This window comes from Cololabis saira, chromosome 19 (genome assembly GCF_033807715.1).
Source record: "Cololabis saira isolate AMF1-May2022 chromosome 19, fColSai1.1, whole genome shotgun sequence".
Taxonomy (NCBI): Eukaryota; Metazoa; Chordata; class Actinopteri; order Beloniformes; family Belonidae; genus Cololabis; species Cololabis saira.
The window spans coordinates 8,726,981-8,744,379 of record NC_084605.1 but is presented as its reverse complement, the minus strand read 5'-3'; the positions used below and the strand labels follow the sequence as shown (position 1 = coordinate 8,744,379).

Sequence of the window (17,399 nt, the reverse complement as noted above, 5' to 3'; positions counted from 1 at the left end):
AAAATCCTGCCTCAAACCCAAACAGCCCTGAGCTGGAGGAAGCAGGTGTAGATGAAGGATCGATGAGTTAATGTGGCCTCTCTCTGAGCAGAAACAGATTTAATGATTTAGTTTTCTTTAAGTCAATGTATAAGGATAGGAGGTTCTGTTAAAGACATCTATGTTAAGGTACAACTGATGTGTGTTGCAGTGGCTGCAGTCAATGAAACATTGGTACTCTCTGGAAAATGATTAAAAATACTTTTTGTCTATTTATCAGTTCAGATTATTTATTCTTTTAGTTCTCAAGCATGGATGTGAGGTGTGATTTCTTTATTTTGTGAAAAGATTGGGGTAGGGGCTCATAAGAATTTTTTCCTCCTACTCCTTTTTTTTGCATGGAATGACTTTTTGTCATATGTTTATGGATTGAAGTTGCTGAATGTTTGATTAATGCATTACCATGGGGAAAAAGAAAAAACCCTCAACCCTTTCTCATGTGCGCGTTCTCATTCAGTTCCTTTTTTCTCCTCACTATTTTCGCCCACAAGTTTTTGTGCTTTATTGTTTGTGTTCTCTGCTTAAGCTCACATCCCTGATTTATCAAATGCACAAGAACAGCTGGACTTTACTTTGTTGTGTCAACAACTTGCTTTTTCCTGCGTTGCGTTGTGCAATGTTGTATTTTGGACTTTGACTCAGATCCAGAGATGCTTACCACAAAGTTAAAACTTTCACAGCACCGTAGACATTTACAGATTTAATAAACAAAAACTGACGCTTACCCGTATTTTATATTCACACTGGCAATATTTGGATATAAGACGGTTTTATACCTTACTCACCAGCATTAGAGAACACAGAGGAACGAAAAAACAGACCGTAAAGCATGAAACTGATGATCCAGTTCATGTTCTTCATCTCCTTCCTTCAGCTGAACGCTTCATTGATATTTCTGATTATTTTTTGCTCCATTAGAAAGTAAGATCATACTCCTGATGGACAGTTTTTTCCTCATTCTCCTTGGTCAACGTCGCTTGTATCTTTAACTGTACTTTATCTTCAAAAACAGGTGAAACCGGCTCTCTCTGCCTGATTGGCGGGCTGCATGGGGCGGGGATCTCCTGGGTTGTGTAAAATAAACTGAACCCAAACCAGGAAGAAGAAAAATACAAAACTAACAGTGGACTTGTTGAAATGTGAAACCCCTACTTTATGTTCATTTTTCTTTTTCCACTGCAGCAGAACTGAACTGCTTCACTAAAACTTATGACCAATAAGCCATTGTTGGATGGTTACATTTTTCAAAATTAAAAAGGACCAAAATATTATTTTCTACCTTTCTTTTTTCCTCATTGTACCAAGCTTGTACCTAACCGTGACTTCTGTGTACCGTTACACCCTGTTGTATGCCATGGTCAATTGCGCCCCCCAAAAAAGTTTTAGCACCAGCCGCCACTGATAACAACTGTATTTGTGTGTATGTATATATTAATGTATGTGTAGATATGTGTGTGTATGCTTGAATGTAGGTATATGTATGGATGTGTACTGTATGTGTGTGCATAATACATAGTATATGTGTGCGTGTAATTGTGTGCTTGTCCGGGTGTGTATTTATGTCTGTGGGTGTGTGTGTAGATTTTTGTGTATGTACTATCTGGCTGCATGTATCTGTATATGACTTTATTTTGGGATACCTAAATATATATGAGCAGTTAGATACTTGAACATACATTATGTATGTCTTTTATACATTAACTTTTATCACTACTGCCCCCCAACACTTAATATGCTCACAGGCTTACATGCATCCCAAACACCCTGCACACGCACTACACACACCAAGATTAAACAATGGTGAATAGAAAACCCTTCCCCTTCTCTCTTACCTCTTCTGTTTGTAAACTCCTGGTTGTCGTGTGTTTAAATTCAACACCTGTAGGCCTATATAAGGATTGAGGATTTTCGACTTAGAGTTTCTTCATTCAAAAATCAATATCTACTTGATAAATCACACAGTGAAATAATTACTGATTAGTTTTGCGCGCAGAATATAATTCAAACCAGAGTTCCAACACTGACATCTAAAGTGGCTGACTGGAAGTTTGTAGTCAGGACGGGACTCCCATGTGATTATTTTTATCCACTAGCAGCCGTCATAGTTGATTAACTGTAATGCTTTATTCATCCACCAGAGCAGTGGTCCTCATTCCTGGTCCTCGAGAGCCGCTGTCCTGCATGTTTTTGATGTTTCCCTGCATCAACACACCTGATTCTAATTAGTGGTCATCACCAATGTTTCCTGCAGGTCTGCACAGTTCTGTTGGTGACACAGTCATCTGTATCAGGATTTACTGGAGCAGGGAAACATCTAAGATATGCAGCACAGCGGCTCTTGAGGACCTGGAAGGAAAACCACTGCACCAGAGAAATACGAATCAATTCAACTGTAATACTTTATTTATCCACCAGAGGGAGACAAATCAATTTAACTAATGCTTTATTTATCCACCAGAGGGAGACAAAGTAAAAATTCTAAATGCAATCATATGTCTCCACTACAGGAAAGCAAAAATCCAAAATCATGTTATCTCTTCGCAGTAAACGGGGGTCACAAAATTTGTCAGGGTGTATTGTTTATCTGGAGGAGAGACAAAATACTTTAGACTTTATGCTGCATTTTATTTTTGGAAATGTGTTATATAAAAGTTTGATTTGATGAAACAGACTGGAAACCAGCTGGAACGTACTCACCTTATGTCAGTCAGAAAGCGACTGAGGCAAACTGTGAACTTAAACCCACTTTAATAAACCATTTAATTGACTGTGGAACAAGAAACACATCTAACACATCATCATTACGGTTTACTGAAGCATACTCTTAAATTAAATACTTACCTGCTGTACTCTACTGCCCTTACCTTTTAACTTGTGGTTTTTATTATTTTACCTCCTTTCTTATCATTTTATTTGTTATTTATTCTATTTTGTTTCATTGTATTATTATTTTGATTGTGTCTTGCTGATTTTAATGTTGATGTAAAGCACTTTGAATTACCTTGTGTTGAATTGTGCTATACAAATAAACTTGGCTTGCCTTTTACCGTATTTTCTCGACCATTAGGCGCACATAATTTTTTATTTTTTTTTAAAGAATATGCCGCGCGCCCAATGAAACGGTGCGCCGTTTCTATTACCTGTATTACGGTAATGTAAGGCGGACGGCCACCATGAGAACGGTAAAGGGAGAAGGGGGCGTGTGAAGCACCCGTGAGTTGTGGACGTGATAGAGACCATCCACAGACGTTAAAGGGGGAAGAGGGGGGTGTGTGAAGCACAGCGGGTGGAAGGAGCGTTTCAACGGGCACCATTCGACTGAAAGCAGTAGCGCTGGCGGAAGAAATTAAAATTTAACATTTTCATGGAGGTCAGTCTTGGTGCTTTCGCTTCACGGTGCCAGTGCAGCAGCGCCCGGCGGATTATATGGAAAAGATGGAGAGCTTCCGCTCATTCTGCAGCCGACACATCACCGACAAACGCATCCAGCCCAGCCATATAACCAACATGGACGAGGTGCCGCTCACGTTCCACATCCCGGTGAATCACGCGGTGGAGAGGACGGGGGTGCGCGTCGCCGCCGTACCCTACGCCGTAGGCTAGCGCGGTGGAGAGGACGGGAACAGCGCGGTGGAGAGGACCAGGACCAGCACGGTTGGGATCCGCACAACGGGGTATGAAAAGTCGTCATTTACTGTTGTGCTTGGCTGCCACACTGATGGACAGAAACGGTGATTTTTAAAAGAAAAACTTTGCCTAAAGAGACTTTTCCAGCCGGAGTCATTATAAAGGCAAATGAAAAGGGCTGGATGGATGAAGAGATGATCGAGTGGCTGAGGCAGGTCTATGTGCGGCGACCCGGTGGTTTTTTTCACACATCATGCGTGGGCTAACGTGTCTGCTGGGACTGTTGTTCGGGCATTTGCAAAAACCGGCATTTCAGAGGCGCCGCACGGCACAGAAAGTGACTCTGACAGCGAAGAAATTCGGACTGGCACCGCTGATTTAGCGGAGCTCTTTAATGCAGAAACAGAGGATGAGGACTTTGAAGGGTTTGATTAATGTAAAAACTGAAATAAAATACAATCAAACTAAGTTTTGCTCCCGCTCTATTTTTAAATAAGCACACTTGTGTGCTTGTGTGTGTGTTCTGCAGCGCGCGCGTGTGTTTTGCGGCGCGTGTGCGTGTCTGTAGACGGCGCGTTTTGGGACGGTGCGCCGTATGTGTGTTTTAAATCCAAAAATTACACACAAAACTGAGGGTGTGCCTTTCCACACGGTGCGCCGAATGGTCGTGAAAATACAGTACTCACCATTCTTCTTCTTCTTTCTTCAGTGGTCTTCTATGTCTTCCATTTTCTAATAATGCTCCCACAGTTTGTTTTTTTAATTGTCTGCACACATATTAATGGTTAATACCATGCTGGTAAGAACCTAAGGCATATATATGTGCATTGTTAATAACACATACAAACCCTTTTTTTGGGGGGGTGGGGGCGGCAACACACATGGAGGCACACGTCGAGCACTGGAAATCTGCAAAAAAAAAAGAACAGACACGAAACAGGCACGGAACCGGCCGAAACACGAGCAGCAACCGTCCCAAGTCTCGAGATCCAATCACAATCTGAGCTAAGCTGCCACGATTAACTAACCCCAAAAACTACAGAGCAAGCATGCAGGTAAACGAGCCGGTGTATCTGTCTTTGTGTGTGTGTGTGTGTGTGTGTGTGTGTGTGTGTGTGTGTGTGTGTGTGTGTGTGTGTGTGTGTGTGTATATGTCCGTGTGGCTATGTGTGTGTATATGTCTGTAGAATTACTTCCACAGGTGATTTCTTCACACCAAGCTGTTTACCTGTTGCAGATTCAGTCTTCCCAGCCCGGTGCAGGTCTACAATTTTGTTTCTCATGTCCTTTGACAGCTCTTTGGTCTTGGCCAAAGTGGCGTTTGTAGTGTGACTGTTTGAGGTTGTGGACAGGTGTCTTTTATACTGATAACCAGTTAAAACAGGTGCCATCAATACAGGTAACGAATGGAGGACAGAGTAGCATCTTATAAAAGAAGTTACAGGTCTGTGAAAGCCAGAAATCTTGCTTGTTTGTAGGTTATATACTTATATTAAACATCAGGACTGAAACGGTGACGGTGCTGCATCATGGAAACAGGGCCACCTAAAATTTGAATGTCATTGATATTAAGAAATGTTGCTTAAATTTTGTTTCAAAAGACACACTTTTTGTTGTGAAACCAAATAAATTGTCAGATGGGGAATTGCAAAACACAAATCATGATGACTTGCATGTCCTGACAGGTGTATTGTTTATCTGGAGAAGAGACAAGATACTTTAGACTTTATGCTGCATTTTATTGTTGGAAATGTGTTATATAAAAATTTGATTTGATTTGATTTGATGAAACAGACTGGAAGCCAGCTGGAACGTACTCACCTTATGTCAGTCAGAAAGCGACTGAGGCATTGTTGAATTGTGCTATAAAAATAAACTTGCCTTGCCTTTTACTCACTGTTCTTGTGATCATTTTTATCCCACAGGGTGAGATCTTGCCTAGATCCCCAGATCAAATGAGATTATCAGTGGTCTTGCATGTCTTCCATTTTCTAATAATTGCCCCCACAATTGATTTCTTCACACCAAGCTGCTTACCTATTGCAGATTCAGTCCTCCAAGCCCAGTGCAGGTCTACAATTTTGTTTCTCACGTCCTTTGACAGCTCTTTGGTCTTGGCCATAGTGGCGTTTGGAGTGTGTCTGTTTGAGGTTGTCGACAGGTGTCTTTTATACTGATAACCAGTTAAAACAGGTGCAATTTGTACTCACACCCCTCTGCCTATGGACTACTCATCCTCATAGGGATTATGTGACACATGGACAATGAACAGATGCAGAAACCCACGGACTACTTCATGCTGGCACCTTTGCTGTATCTTTGGCTATATGACTGCACTGTATGTCTGAACTTGTTAAAAGAAATAAAAAGAAGTTAAAAAAAACAAGGTGCAATTAATACAGGTAACAAATGGAGGACAGAGGAGCCTCTTTAAAAAGAAGTTACAGGTCTGTGAAAGCCAGAAATCTTGCTTGTTTGTAGGTTATATTCTTATATTAAACATCATGGCTGAAACATGACTGTGCTGCATCATGGAAACACGGCCACCTCAAATTTGAATGTCATCGATATTAAGAAATGTTGCTTAAATTTTGTGTCAAAAGACACACCTTTTATTGTGAAACCAAATAAACTGTCAGATGGAGAACTCCAAAACATAAATCATGATGACTTGCGTGTCCTGACATGTTACTCCATCAAAGTCAAGATTTCACAACTTTCGCCATGATTCCGACAACGACATCCGGAACTGACATGATCAAACTCCTGAGTTCTAAACATATAAAATGTATAAAATTTTGTTCAATGCATTCAAAGTAACATTAAAGTTATTACACATGTCAAAGGTACTCACAAGTTAACCGACAGTCCAGTTTATCCATCATGTCTAGTTAAGTTGGCCACTGATGGACAGGACTGTGCCAGTGATCCAGCTGTGGGCGTGGTCTGGGAGGAGGGAGGATATTTCAATCGTATAAATGACTCTGTAACATCAGCAACCTTGAAGCTCCAGGAAATTCCAGGACGCTCCAGGTTGAAGGGAAGAAGATCCACCTGCTGACTGTTTGAGTGACACCACTTTACCAGGTGAGGACAAAGAGAGACGTGGAGCAGGTTTCTTTACTTCCAGTCCCGCTGATTATCACACCGCCATCCCCTGAAATGTTGTGTTTGGTTTTCTCCAAACTTGGTTCTGGACATGAAGACCAAACATCTCCACGTTGGTCTCATCTGTCCAGAGGACATTGTTTCCAGAAGTCTGCTCATTTGTTCCGATGCAGTTTTGTGAACCTCAGTCGAGCCTACAGTACACGATCTTTTTAGAGGTGTTCTCCTGAAAATTCTTCCAAACTTTACTGATTCAGTCTTCTTCAAGTTGTGCTGTCACGGTCTTTAACATTTAACATGATCAGTGAGTCCGAGGTGCAGCGATTTTATGAAGCTTTCTGTGTTTCACAACGCTGCAGTCTGACTTTGGTGTAAATTTGGAGAAATTCACAGGTTGTTGTTTCAACTTGTGGATAATCAGTTTTTTTCTGCAAGTACTGCGACGTACTGGTGATCATTTATGCACTTTAATTTAGTTCTTACTTTAACTTGATCTGTGTGTGTGTGTGTGTGAGTGTGTGTGTGTGTGTGTGTGTGTGTGTGCGTGTGTGTGTGTGTGTGTGTGTGTGTCAGAGAGAGAGGAAGAGAGAGAGAGAGAGAGAGAGAGAGAGAGAGAGAGAGAGAGAGAGAGAGAGAGAAAGAGAGAGAGAAAGAAAGAAATAGAGTTTGTGTACAAATGAAGACATTTTCATTTTGAAAGTGCCATCCATCCATCCATCTCATGTATGTGGGTGTTTTTCTTCCTGTAGGAGACATGGCCTCACCGATGATGGAAGTAGCAAGTCTGGGTCGACCTTTTACGTTGGGGATGCTTTACGATGCTCAGAAAGATAAACTCCTCCCAGGTAAGACCAGGATCTTCGAGTTCTGACTTTGAGAAATCACTTCTCCTGTTTGTTACTGTTTTTATTTTTCATCATTTCATCTGTTTGCCAGTCAGAGTTTTGATGGTTTGATTAAAACTTTGAAACTGCGTGAATGTGGTTTGTAGTGTAAAACACCAGTCAAACTTTAAACCATAAATCAGTTGGAACGTTGAAAATTGGAAAAAATAAAAATAAAATAAAACTTACAACAGTTTAGCCTTGTTTGGACATTACCACACATTAATCCAAATACGACTTTATAAAATTTGGAAACATATGACTAAAAGTCCATTTTACTTGACATGATGTAGCCTAGACAACCTGACAGGAACTGACAGAAAAAAGTGGTTTCAATAGAAAACACAAAAAATGTCTGATTCCACATGTCATGTTCCATCTCCCCGTCGGGATGGACTAACATCAACTCCGTGTAGGCTTGTGCTCTACCTCCCATCCTACTTTTAGAAGATCCCTGGTACATCTCACTGGCGATCTCCAAACAGCCGATTTTGTGGTCAATTTCCACCAAGCAGAGCTTGCAACTTCTCCAAGATCTTTTCCATCCTGCCAATGATTTCGAAAACCACAGACAGCCTGCGACTTTGTTCAAGATTTGCATCCAGTTTGAGATGTTGTTCACACAGCGTCTGAGTCTGAGTGTTGATAGCGTTACATATCCATTACACCCACCAGGCAGCCTCAAAATAGCCAGAAAAGCTGCCAATGTTTTCTGAATTTGTCCATATGCCAGGTAACCAACAACTCTAAAAAGCAAAATCCTGCTATAGAAATCCAATTATGAAGGCATCTTCAACATCCTCGACCGACAGTATGGACAGACACATGATGCTCCACTTTTTCCAGGAGTCCATTGTGTATCCAGCATCAAACGTTCGATCGGGGCAAGAGGGCTCTGCTCTGCCCGGTCTTCTCGTCAAGAAAAATTGGTCAATTGCGTTAAGAGACCAGTTAACCAATTCTATGATTTTAGAAAGTTTTTGGAAGATGTGAAAAGAGACCCTCCAATAGAATGACAAGACAGTGAGCAACTTCAATATATTAAAGGTATACAATGCAAAACATTAGAGCACAAAATAAGTCTTTATGCGGATGACATACTACTCTTTCTCCAGAATTCACAAACTTCACTATCACAGACAATTGCACTTATAGAGGGATTTTTATCTTGTCTGACTATTCTATTAATTGGTCTAAATCCACTGTTTTGTGTGTTAACTGCAATTTTGGCAATATAGTCAATACTAAATTACAATCAGGGAACATTAGATATTTAGGCATAAATATCTCGCCTAGGCTGTCAGAGTTAATACAATTAAATGATGTTCAGCTATTAAAGAAAGTAGAAGATGATCTTTCCAGATGGAACTCTCTTCCCATTTCTCTCATGGGAAGAAAAGTCACCATTAAAATGATGGTTTTACCAAAAGTAAATTATTTTTTCTCAATGATACCATCCAAACCCCCTCATTCTTGGTTTAAGTCATTGGTCATATGTATCAAAATTTCTGTGGAAGAATAAAACACCACGTATTAGTTTGAAGACATTGCAAAAATCCAAAGAATGTGGAGGTTTGGAGTTACCTAACTTCCAGTATTACTTCATAGCCAATAAATTACAGTACATTGTAAAATGATCGAAAAATCATTCTTTAGATAGTCAATGACTGGACTCAGAGCAAGTGTTTTGCAATGATCTGGATATCTCAGAGTTACCATTTATTAGTTGGCTATTTTATTTAATAGGCTGGCGGCGGTCTTTGAGCTCATTGGCAAGATGGAGAAAAGCTTGGAGAAGCTGGAAGCTCGGCTTGGCGGGAATTGATCACAAATTCGTCTGTTTGGAGTCGCCATTGAGGAATCAGAGACTTAACGGCAGACGGAAAATTACTGGAGTCTGCCTGTTTCCTTTCTTTCAATACAATTGTTAATTCTATAATCTGTGGCTCTGCCCCCACTTGCCCTCCCCCTCTCTCAAAACATCTGTGGCTTGTTTTCAGAACTGTACCGGGCCGTCTGCCATGGAGGATTTGGGCCTCCATTGGCAGGACAATAATATTTAATAATTTATTGATATTATTACTATACAAAGATGGTTATTATTATTATTATTATTATTATTATTATTAGGGCCCGAGCACTTGCAGTGCGAAGGCCCTATTGTAATTGCAGGAATTATTCTTCTTCTTCTTCTTCTTCTTATTGTTCTGACAAAAGGAAGGCCTTTTTGCCCCCCTAAACGTGCCCAAAAAGTCACCAAATTTTGCATGCAAGCCAGGTCTGGCGAAAAATTTGATATTTAATGGTTTGCATTAATGGGCGTGGCAAAATGGCTCAACAGCGCCCCCTTGAAAACTTTGTGCCTCAAGCCCCACAATGCGGTTTGTCGTACATGCACGAAAATCGGTACACACCTGTATCAGTACACAACTTAAAGAAAAGTGTCTGGGCGTCATGTCGAGAAACCGAACAGGAAGTCGGCCATTTTGAATTAATCGCGTCATTTTGGCGAAATTGATGCCTTCCTTCGGCAGTTAATACGGCCCGAACCGTAACGTGGACCCAGGTGTGTTATACATCAAAATGTGCGTCTCCATCCTGCGACTACGCGCATTACTTTTCTCTTTCAAAAGCGTTACCGTGGCGACGCTAGATGCCAAAAAGTGCGCCCACCCTTCATCTGATCGGTTCAGATAGAAAAAACTTTGCGCCTCAAGCCCCACAATACGGTTTGACGTACATGAACGAAAATCGGTACACACCTGTATCATGTCGCAACTAAAAGAAAAGTCTCTTGGCGCCATGGCCGAAACCGAACAGGAAGTCGGCCATTTTGAACATTCTGAATTAATCGCGTAATTTTGGAGCAATATATGCCATTCCTTCGAGAATTAATACGGCCCGAACCGTATCGTGAACCCAGATGTGTTATACATCAAAATGTGCGTCTCCATCCTGCGACTATGCGCATTACTTTTCTCTTTCAAAAGTGTTACCGTGGCGACGCTAGACGCAAACAAGCGCACCCCCCCTTCATCTGATTGGTCCATATTTGATAGTTCCCCAAAAGGCACCAAATTTGGCACGCAAGCCAGGCCTGGCGATAAATTTGATATTTCATGGTTTGCATTAATGGGCGTGGCAAAATGGCTCAACAGCGCCCCCCGGAAAACTTTGTGCCTCAAGCCCCACAATACGGTTTGACGTACATGCACGAAAATCGCTACACACCTGTATCATGGCACAACTTAAAGAAAAGTCTCTTGGAGCCATGGCCGAAACCGAACAGGAAGTCGGCCATTTTGAAATCTGATTGGTCCATATTTGATAGTTCTCCAAAAGTCACCAAATTTTGCATGCAAGACAGACTTGGCGATAAATTGGATATTTCATGGTTTGCATTAATGGGCGTGGCCTAACGGCTCAACAGCGCCCCCTATAATACTTTTCTCTGCCATAACTTTTGAATAGTTTGACATAGGAAGTTGTGGGTGGTGTCATCAGACTCTGTAATGAGTCCTTGACCTTCATTGGCCTGAATTAGCCCCGCCCCTTCTTCTGATTGGTTGTCCCGATTTTCTGCTATAACTTTGGAATGGTTTGACATAGAGAGTCGTGGGTGGTGTCATCAGATTCTGTATGGAGTCCTTGACCTTCATTGGCCTGAATTAGCCCCGCCCCTTCTTCTGATTGGTTGTCCCTTTTTTCTGCTATAACTTTTGAATGGTTTGACTTAGGAAGTCGTGGGTGGTGTCATTTCTTATATGCTTATGGGGGGCGGTGGCCGTGAGTGCGAGGGCCCGTTCATCGCTGCTTGCAGCTTTAATTATTATTATTATTATTGTTATCATCATTATTGTTGTTAGTATATTATATTATTATTAGTATTATTATAGATAGAATGGATGGATGAATGGGAGGCCTGGGTCTGGGACCCTCTGTTGTCGGGCCCGCGCGGGTGTCGCCCTGTTGGGGGGTTCCCTCTCTCCGGGCCCGTCTCCGGTCCCCCCCGCTGCCTCTGCGGCGGGGCGCCCCTCTGGTCCTGGAGGGCCACTTTCGTGGGGGCGGGTGCACCTGCCCGCGTCGGCGGCTGGGGCGGCTCTGTCTCTCCGGGCAGGCTGGCCCCTCGCCGGGTGAGGGTCGTTGGCCTGGGGGGTGAGGGCCTCCTGGCCGCATATCCAGCCCGGACCGGGTGGCCGGGGATCGCCTGGATAGAGCTCCGCCTCCGCGGGATCCCTGGCTGCCTCTTCCTATGTCGTGGAGTTGCCTCCCGCCCCCTTTTGTCGCCCTCTGTGGGGTTGCTGGTGGCCTGGGTTCCGGGTTCTCCCTTGTCGGCCTCTGGTCTCTCGGGTGGCGGGGTTTCGTTTGTGGTTTTTGTTGCAGATTTCCAGTGCTCGACGTGTGCCTCAGTGTGCTCTTGCTTCCTGGATTGGCAGTGGATGTATGTGTATGTGTTTGTATGTGTATATATATATATATATATATGTATGTGTATGCGTATGTATGCGTGTATATATATATATATATATATGTATATATATTAAATATAGTAACAATGCACATATATATGCCTTAGGTTTGTACCGGCATGGTATCAACCATTAATATGTGTGCAGACAAGGTGAAAAAAAGACAAGACAGAGAGCAGCAGCAGGACAGATAGGGAGGGGAGCGAGGGAAGAAAAGTGACCGCCTTCGCCGAGACGCTTAACCAGCGTTTTTCTGTGACTTCCAAACACGTGATTTATTTTAAATTCTTTTGACAAGCAGTATATAGATGACATACAACATGTATACAGGTATGTTAATGTTTCTGAGGACCTGGTTTTTCATTCTAACCCTGCTTTGATCTCATGTCTTAAAGGTATCACATTGTGGGATGAGACGACTCTTAAAGAGAAGATGATTCAGAATCCTCAGCATAGCAGTCAGTTTCAAATCGCTGCATCTGATTCTTTCAAAGAAAAGTCTTCTCTGCTGGATGTTGACGCCTCCCTGAAGGCCAGTTTCATGAGTGGACTGATTGAAGTTAACGGATCCGCAAAATATCTGAACGATGCGAAGAAGTCCCACCATCAGAGCCGAGTGACGTGTCAGTACAAAGCGACCACCGTCTTCAAACAGCTGACTGCTCTTGACTCCAAGAACATCCAGCAGATCGATGATTCTGTGAAGACGTTGGCCACTCACGTTGTCACCGGCATCCTTTATGGTGCAAACGCTTTCTTTGTGTTTGACAGCGAGAAGTTAGACAGCAGCAATGTTCAGAAGATCGAGGGCAGCATGCAGGCTGTGATCAATAAGATTCCCTCATTTAATGTTGAGGGCAAAGTTGACATCAAGCTGAGTGAAGAAGAAAAGGACACGGCCAATAAGTTTACCTGCAAATTCTACGGAGACTTCATTCTTGAAAGCAACCCTGCAAATTTTGAAGATGCCGTGAAGACCTACATAGAGCTGCCAAAGCTACTGGGAGACGACGGAGAAAACGGGGTTCCTCTGAAAGTCTGGATGATGCCGCTGAATAACTTTGATTCAAGCGCTGCGGAGGTGACGCCTGAGATCAGTCCTGGACTTACAGGAAGAGCTCAAGATCTTCTGGGAGGTTTTCAGGACCTGAAAATGAGATGCAACGATTGTCTGGAAGAAAACAATTATTTCCCACTGATTCATGAAAGGTTGAGTCATTTCCAAAATCTATGTGAAAAGTACATTGCTGGAGTCAAGGAGAAAATGGCAAAGAGTCTTCAGTCCCTCAAGGCAGGAGGCAAAGATGAGACAGGGTTCAAAGCTGCCTTTGATGGTGAAGAAACATCCCCATTCAGTTTGGAGAAATTAAAGAAATGGTTGGAAGATAAAGAGCGAGAAGTCAGCGTCATCACTTCCTGTGTGGAGATGACGGAGGGAGCAAAGATCGTCAGGAATCAGGCAGAGTTGGACAGGGAGCTTCTTGATCCAGACGTAGAAGATGTTCTGTGCTTTGTCTTCACCTCTGTGGAAACTACTGACCCCTATCTTCAGGAAATGTCTGATTACCTGGATCCGCTGCCCTCAACCGCTGCCAGGGACGGAAGTCCATCCACCAAGTGGTTCTTCTCAGCAGACGTGATAAACAAAATGAGAGAAAAAGCCAAAGAGTTCGGTGAACTTCACAGAGCTCTGAAGAACAAGAGCAGATACAGATTCCTTATAGCAGTTATATCAAATGACAAATATGAAGGAGCAAGCATCTACCACTACAGGAACATCGTCCTACTCAGTGATGACTTCTCAAAGCCTGATGTCACTGATGTGGAAAACATAACCAACAAAAGAGATTTAATGTGGTGTAAGTCACTTTTCGTACATCGTTTTCACTTTTCTACCAAATGGAGTGTAGTTACTTTCCAACACAAACTTGACTGGACCAGACTTTCACTGATCACAATTTATTTTAGGGAGGTTATTCTCAGGAAAAAAAACAAAACAAACTTTCTTTTGACCAGTAGCCAATAGGTATGTGTAGCAGGGCGAGTGCTACGGGGGCCCGACCGACAGGATAGAGAGGACACGGAGTTCTCGTGCAGAAACTGTTTATTTGTCAAACCACTCTCACACGTGCCCAAGCACCTTCTCCCACGACCAGCAGACACTTCTCTCCCAGTCTCAGCAGCAGCACTTCCCCCCCTTTTGCTGCTGTCCAGCCATGCCTTATAAGGCAGGCAGGGTGGAGAGGTTGATGGGACACACCTGTGTCCCATCACCTGAGTGACTGCAGCTCCTCCACCCTGCCACAGTATGTCTACAGCAATACTCCAGTGTTCCTCAGTGATGATGTAGCCATGATGTTCTGAGGGTTTTTGTCATGAATAAGGTCATATTCAGAGTAAATAATTATCAGATGACCTTATTCCAATCTTTGGCCTATTTAGACCTGACATTAACCTGTACACAGAGAAATCTGATCCCAAGTGATCAGCACTTAGCACTAGTCGTGTTCAAAAGAGTCGATTCACATGAAAATGATCATTCTTAAATCATTCTTAGATCATTCTTCTGAAATAAGTCAAAATTTTCAAGAATCAATATATGAATTACACTAATTCAACCCAATCCCACCACACTAATTTGTTTCTCTACAGTAAGCTAGCGGGTTAGCTATCTTCATTGTTTTCGCTATATTTAGAAAGTTTTCAGACATTCTCTTTGGAACGTTATCTGTTACACAAAATGAAAATCAGTTTTGATCATGAAGCCTGATCATCAGCCCATGCATCCCCAACACATTACACACACCAACTGTTTTCAATGAACCGAATGCCAACACCCCCCCCCCCCCCCCTTTTTCTGTCCTCTGTTCATAGATACCTGTCTGTCTTATGTCTCTTTCTTTTCAAACACAACACATTATACATTTATTCACATACTAAAACACATCACACACTCACCAAACTGCACCCATCACTGTCTTTTCTTTCCTACTTTTTCATGTTCCACTTTTGGTGATCTTAGTCCACTTTGGCAGAATTTTTTTTTCTTCTTCCTTTTCTTGAGGAAGCAATAAAATATAGTATACTGCTAAGAAGACTGAAGGAAACACACTCACACACACATCCATGCACACGTACACAAAAAAAAACAAAATTAGTTTGAAGATTAAAATGCTTTAGGTTTTACCTAACTTGGTATTAACCATTAACATATATGCCGACAAGGGAATAAAAATCAAGGCTGATCATGATCTGGTCTTCTTCTTTCCATCAGATGCCACTGATCTCTCCCTGGATCCAGACACGGCACATCCCAGAATCCTCCTGTCTGAAGGAGACAAGAAAGCGACACAAGGAGAAGAGCAGTCGTATCCCGACCTCCCTCAGAGATACGATCATTATGTTCAGGTTCTGGGCAGACAGGAGCTGACTGGTCGTCATTACTGGGAGGTGGAGTGGAGCGTTACTTATAAGAAGGGTGTAGATGTAGGTGTGACCTACGGTGGACCTCCATGTAAAGGAGGCAGTGTCATGTGCTGTGTAGGATACAATGACATGTCTTGGTCTTTTGGCCATAGGTTTGAACAAGGCTTCTTCACTTACTATGGTGATCACTGTAGAGACAGTGATTATTATGATCCTGATCCCAAAACTAGCATCAGCCAGCTGGGAGTGTACCTGGACTGGTCTGCAGGGACTCTGTCCTTCTACAAAGTCATTGGTGACAAACTGATTCACTTTCACACCTTCAAGACCAAATTCTCTGAGCCTCTTTATCTAATCCTTCAGTTAAAAGGTGACAAAAACTTAATTCACCTCTCTCTGTAAACCTGGACCCACAACCCAGCCAGCATTTATCTGTGGGTCCCGCATGAGCTGAAAATAGACAGACAGGTTGACACCCCCACCCCCCACCCTTCAAAGTCCAGTCCAGAGGAACTATATGAGGTCTTCTCTTTTGTTTCAGTTTATTCTTGAGAAAAATCCTTTGAACAATAAAATTGTATCAGCACCAGATTTTGAAGAGTGCTTTTTCTTGGGGTCAGTTCTCTGCAACTTTTGGGCAAAGGTTTATGACAAACATATGGAAGTCTTCATTATTCAGTGTTGTCCTTTTTTTTACCTGAAAAATCAGAATATTTGAACATTTTCCAACCATCCATCCATTATTTCCACTAGCCTGTTAGCAGTTTAAAGCTAACACTCCATAGATTGTAATGTTGCGAGGAAGAACACGCAGACTAAAGCTCACTGAACTAGCAGTTATTAACTCTCTTTGGGGTTTAATAATCATTTGATTTATGGCATAGGCAGCATTCACTTCACAGCAGGAGAACAGTGCTTGTATTCAAAGACAGAACCGAGTCAGCAGACATCGTTGTCTATAAATACAGCTTTATTTGTTACATCAGTGCAGTTCAACATCACAGGTCAAGACACGAACAACATTAAAAACATTAATAGACTTCCGGTTTGGTTGAGCATGTGAGGAGCCGCGTCGTCTCTGGCTCTGGCAGCGGTACCTTTAAAAACGTACTTTTCCACTAATACCCCTATTGACTGGGCGTTAAATAAGTTAAAGGAGAATCATATATGCCTTGGTAGAATGTCAAAACAACAAAGACCCCGAAAGCTTCGAGGCAACAGGCCGCAGCTGACACCGCTCCTGAGGGGGATGATGCCCCCCTGGCTAACATTGCTAGCCTGCTAGAGGACCACAGAGCTGGGATCGCAGCCGACTTTAAAGCGACGTTCGCTGCTCTGGAACGGAGCCTTGAAAAAATACAGACGACAGTGACGGAGCACGGCCAGCGTATGGACTCGTTAGAAACTAACGCCGAGCTGCAGGACCAGCGAATTCAGGCGCTGGAGGAGAGATGTGCGACGCTAGCCGTTAGCAACACCAAGCTAGCGGCGAAGACCGCCGACCTGGAAAGCCGTAGCCGGAGAAATAACATCAGGATTGTCGGCTTACCAGAATCTATAGAAGGACCCAGACCCACGACCTTCTTCGCCGACCTCCTGGTGGAAGTATTCGGCGACCAGACTCTTCAATCCTCCCCGGAGCTGGACCGGGCCCACCGATCGCTAGCTGCTAAACCTCCGCCCGGCTCGCGGCCCAGACCGGTGATTATCCGCCTGCATCGTTTCCAGACGAAGGAGCTGATCATCCGGGAGGCCCGCACGAGACGAGGGAAGCTCCAGTACCGTGGGTCCCAGATCCAGATCTTTGAGGACTACACGCCGGAGGTTGCCGAGGAACGAGCTAAGT

At 43.0% G+C, this 17,399-nt stretch overlaps 2 protein-coding genes across 3 annotated transcripts in view; one reads left to right on the top strand and one right to left on the bottom strand.

Moving 5' to 3' along the window:
- Nucleotides 1-1,010, bottom strand: part of LOC133419028 (uncharacterized) — a 44,076-nt gene extending 43,066 nt beyond the window's left edge. The window contains exon 1 of one of the 2 annotated variants that reach the window (XM_061708016.1): nucleotides 825-1,010. In XM_061708016.1, the coding sequence (XP_061564000.1) occupies nucleotides 825-900 (76 nt within the window). In that variant the 5' untranslated portion in view covers nucleotides 901-1,010. The remainder of the gene's footprint in view (nucleotides 1-824) is intronic. The other variant, XM_061708018.1, reaches the window with a different exon arrangement.
- Nucleotides 1,011-6,678: 5,668 nt separating this feature from the next.
- LOC133419332 (neoverrucotoxin subunit alpha-like) lies at nucleotides 6,679-16,038 on the top strand. The gene is made up of 4 exons (XM_061708445.1): nucleotides 6,679-6,753; nucleotides 7,524-7,619; nucleotides 12,523-13,986; nucleotides 15,402-16,038. Exons 2-4 carry the CDS (start codon nucleotides 7,529-7,531, stop codon nucleotides 15,953-15,955), a joined length of 2,109 nt encoding a protein of 702 aa, XP_061564429.1. The 5' UTR covers nucleotides 6,679-6,753; nucleotides 7,524-7,528; the 3' UTR covers nucleotides 15,956-16,038.
- Nucleotides 16,039-17,399: the final 1,361 nt, after the last annotated feature.

Coding starts and splice junctions, on each gene's coding strand:
- LOC133419332 (XM_061708445.1), top strand. CDS start 7,529: ATGGCCTCACCGATGATGGAAGTAGCAAGTCTGGGTCGACCTTTTACG. Junction 7,620..12,522: donor GAAAGATAAACTCCTCCCAG/GTAAGACCAGGA, acceptor CATGTCTTAAAG/GTATCACATTGTGGGATGAG. Junction 13,987..15,401: donor CAAAAGAGATTTAATGTGGT/GTAAGTCACTTT, acceptor TCTTTCCATCAG/ATGCCACTGATCTCTCCCTG.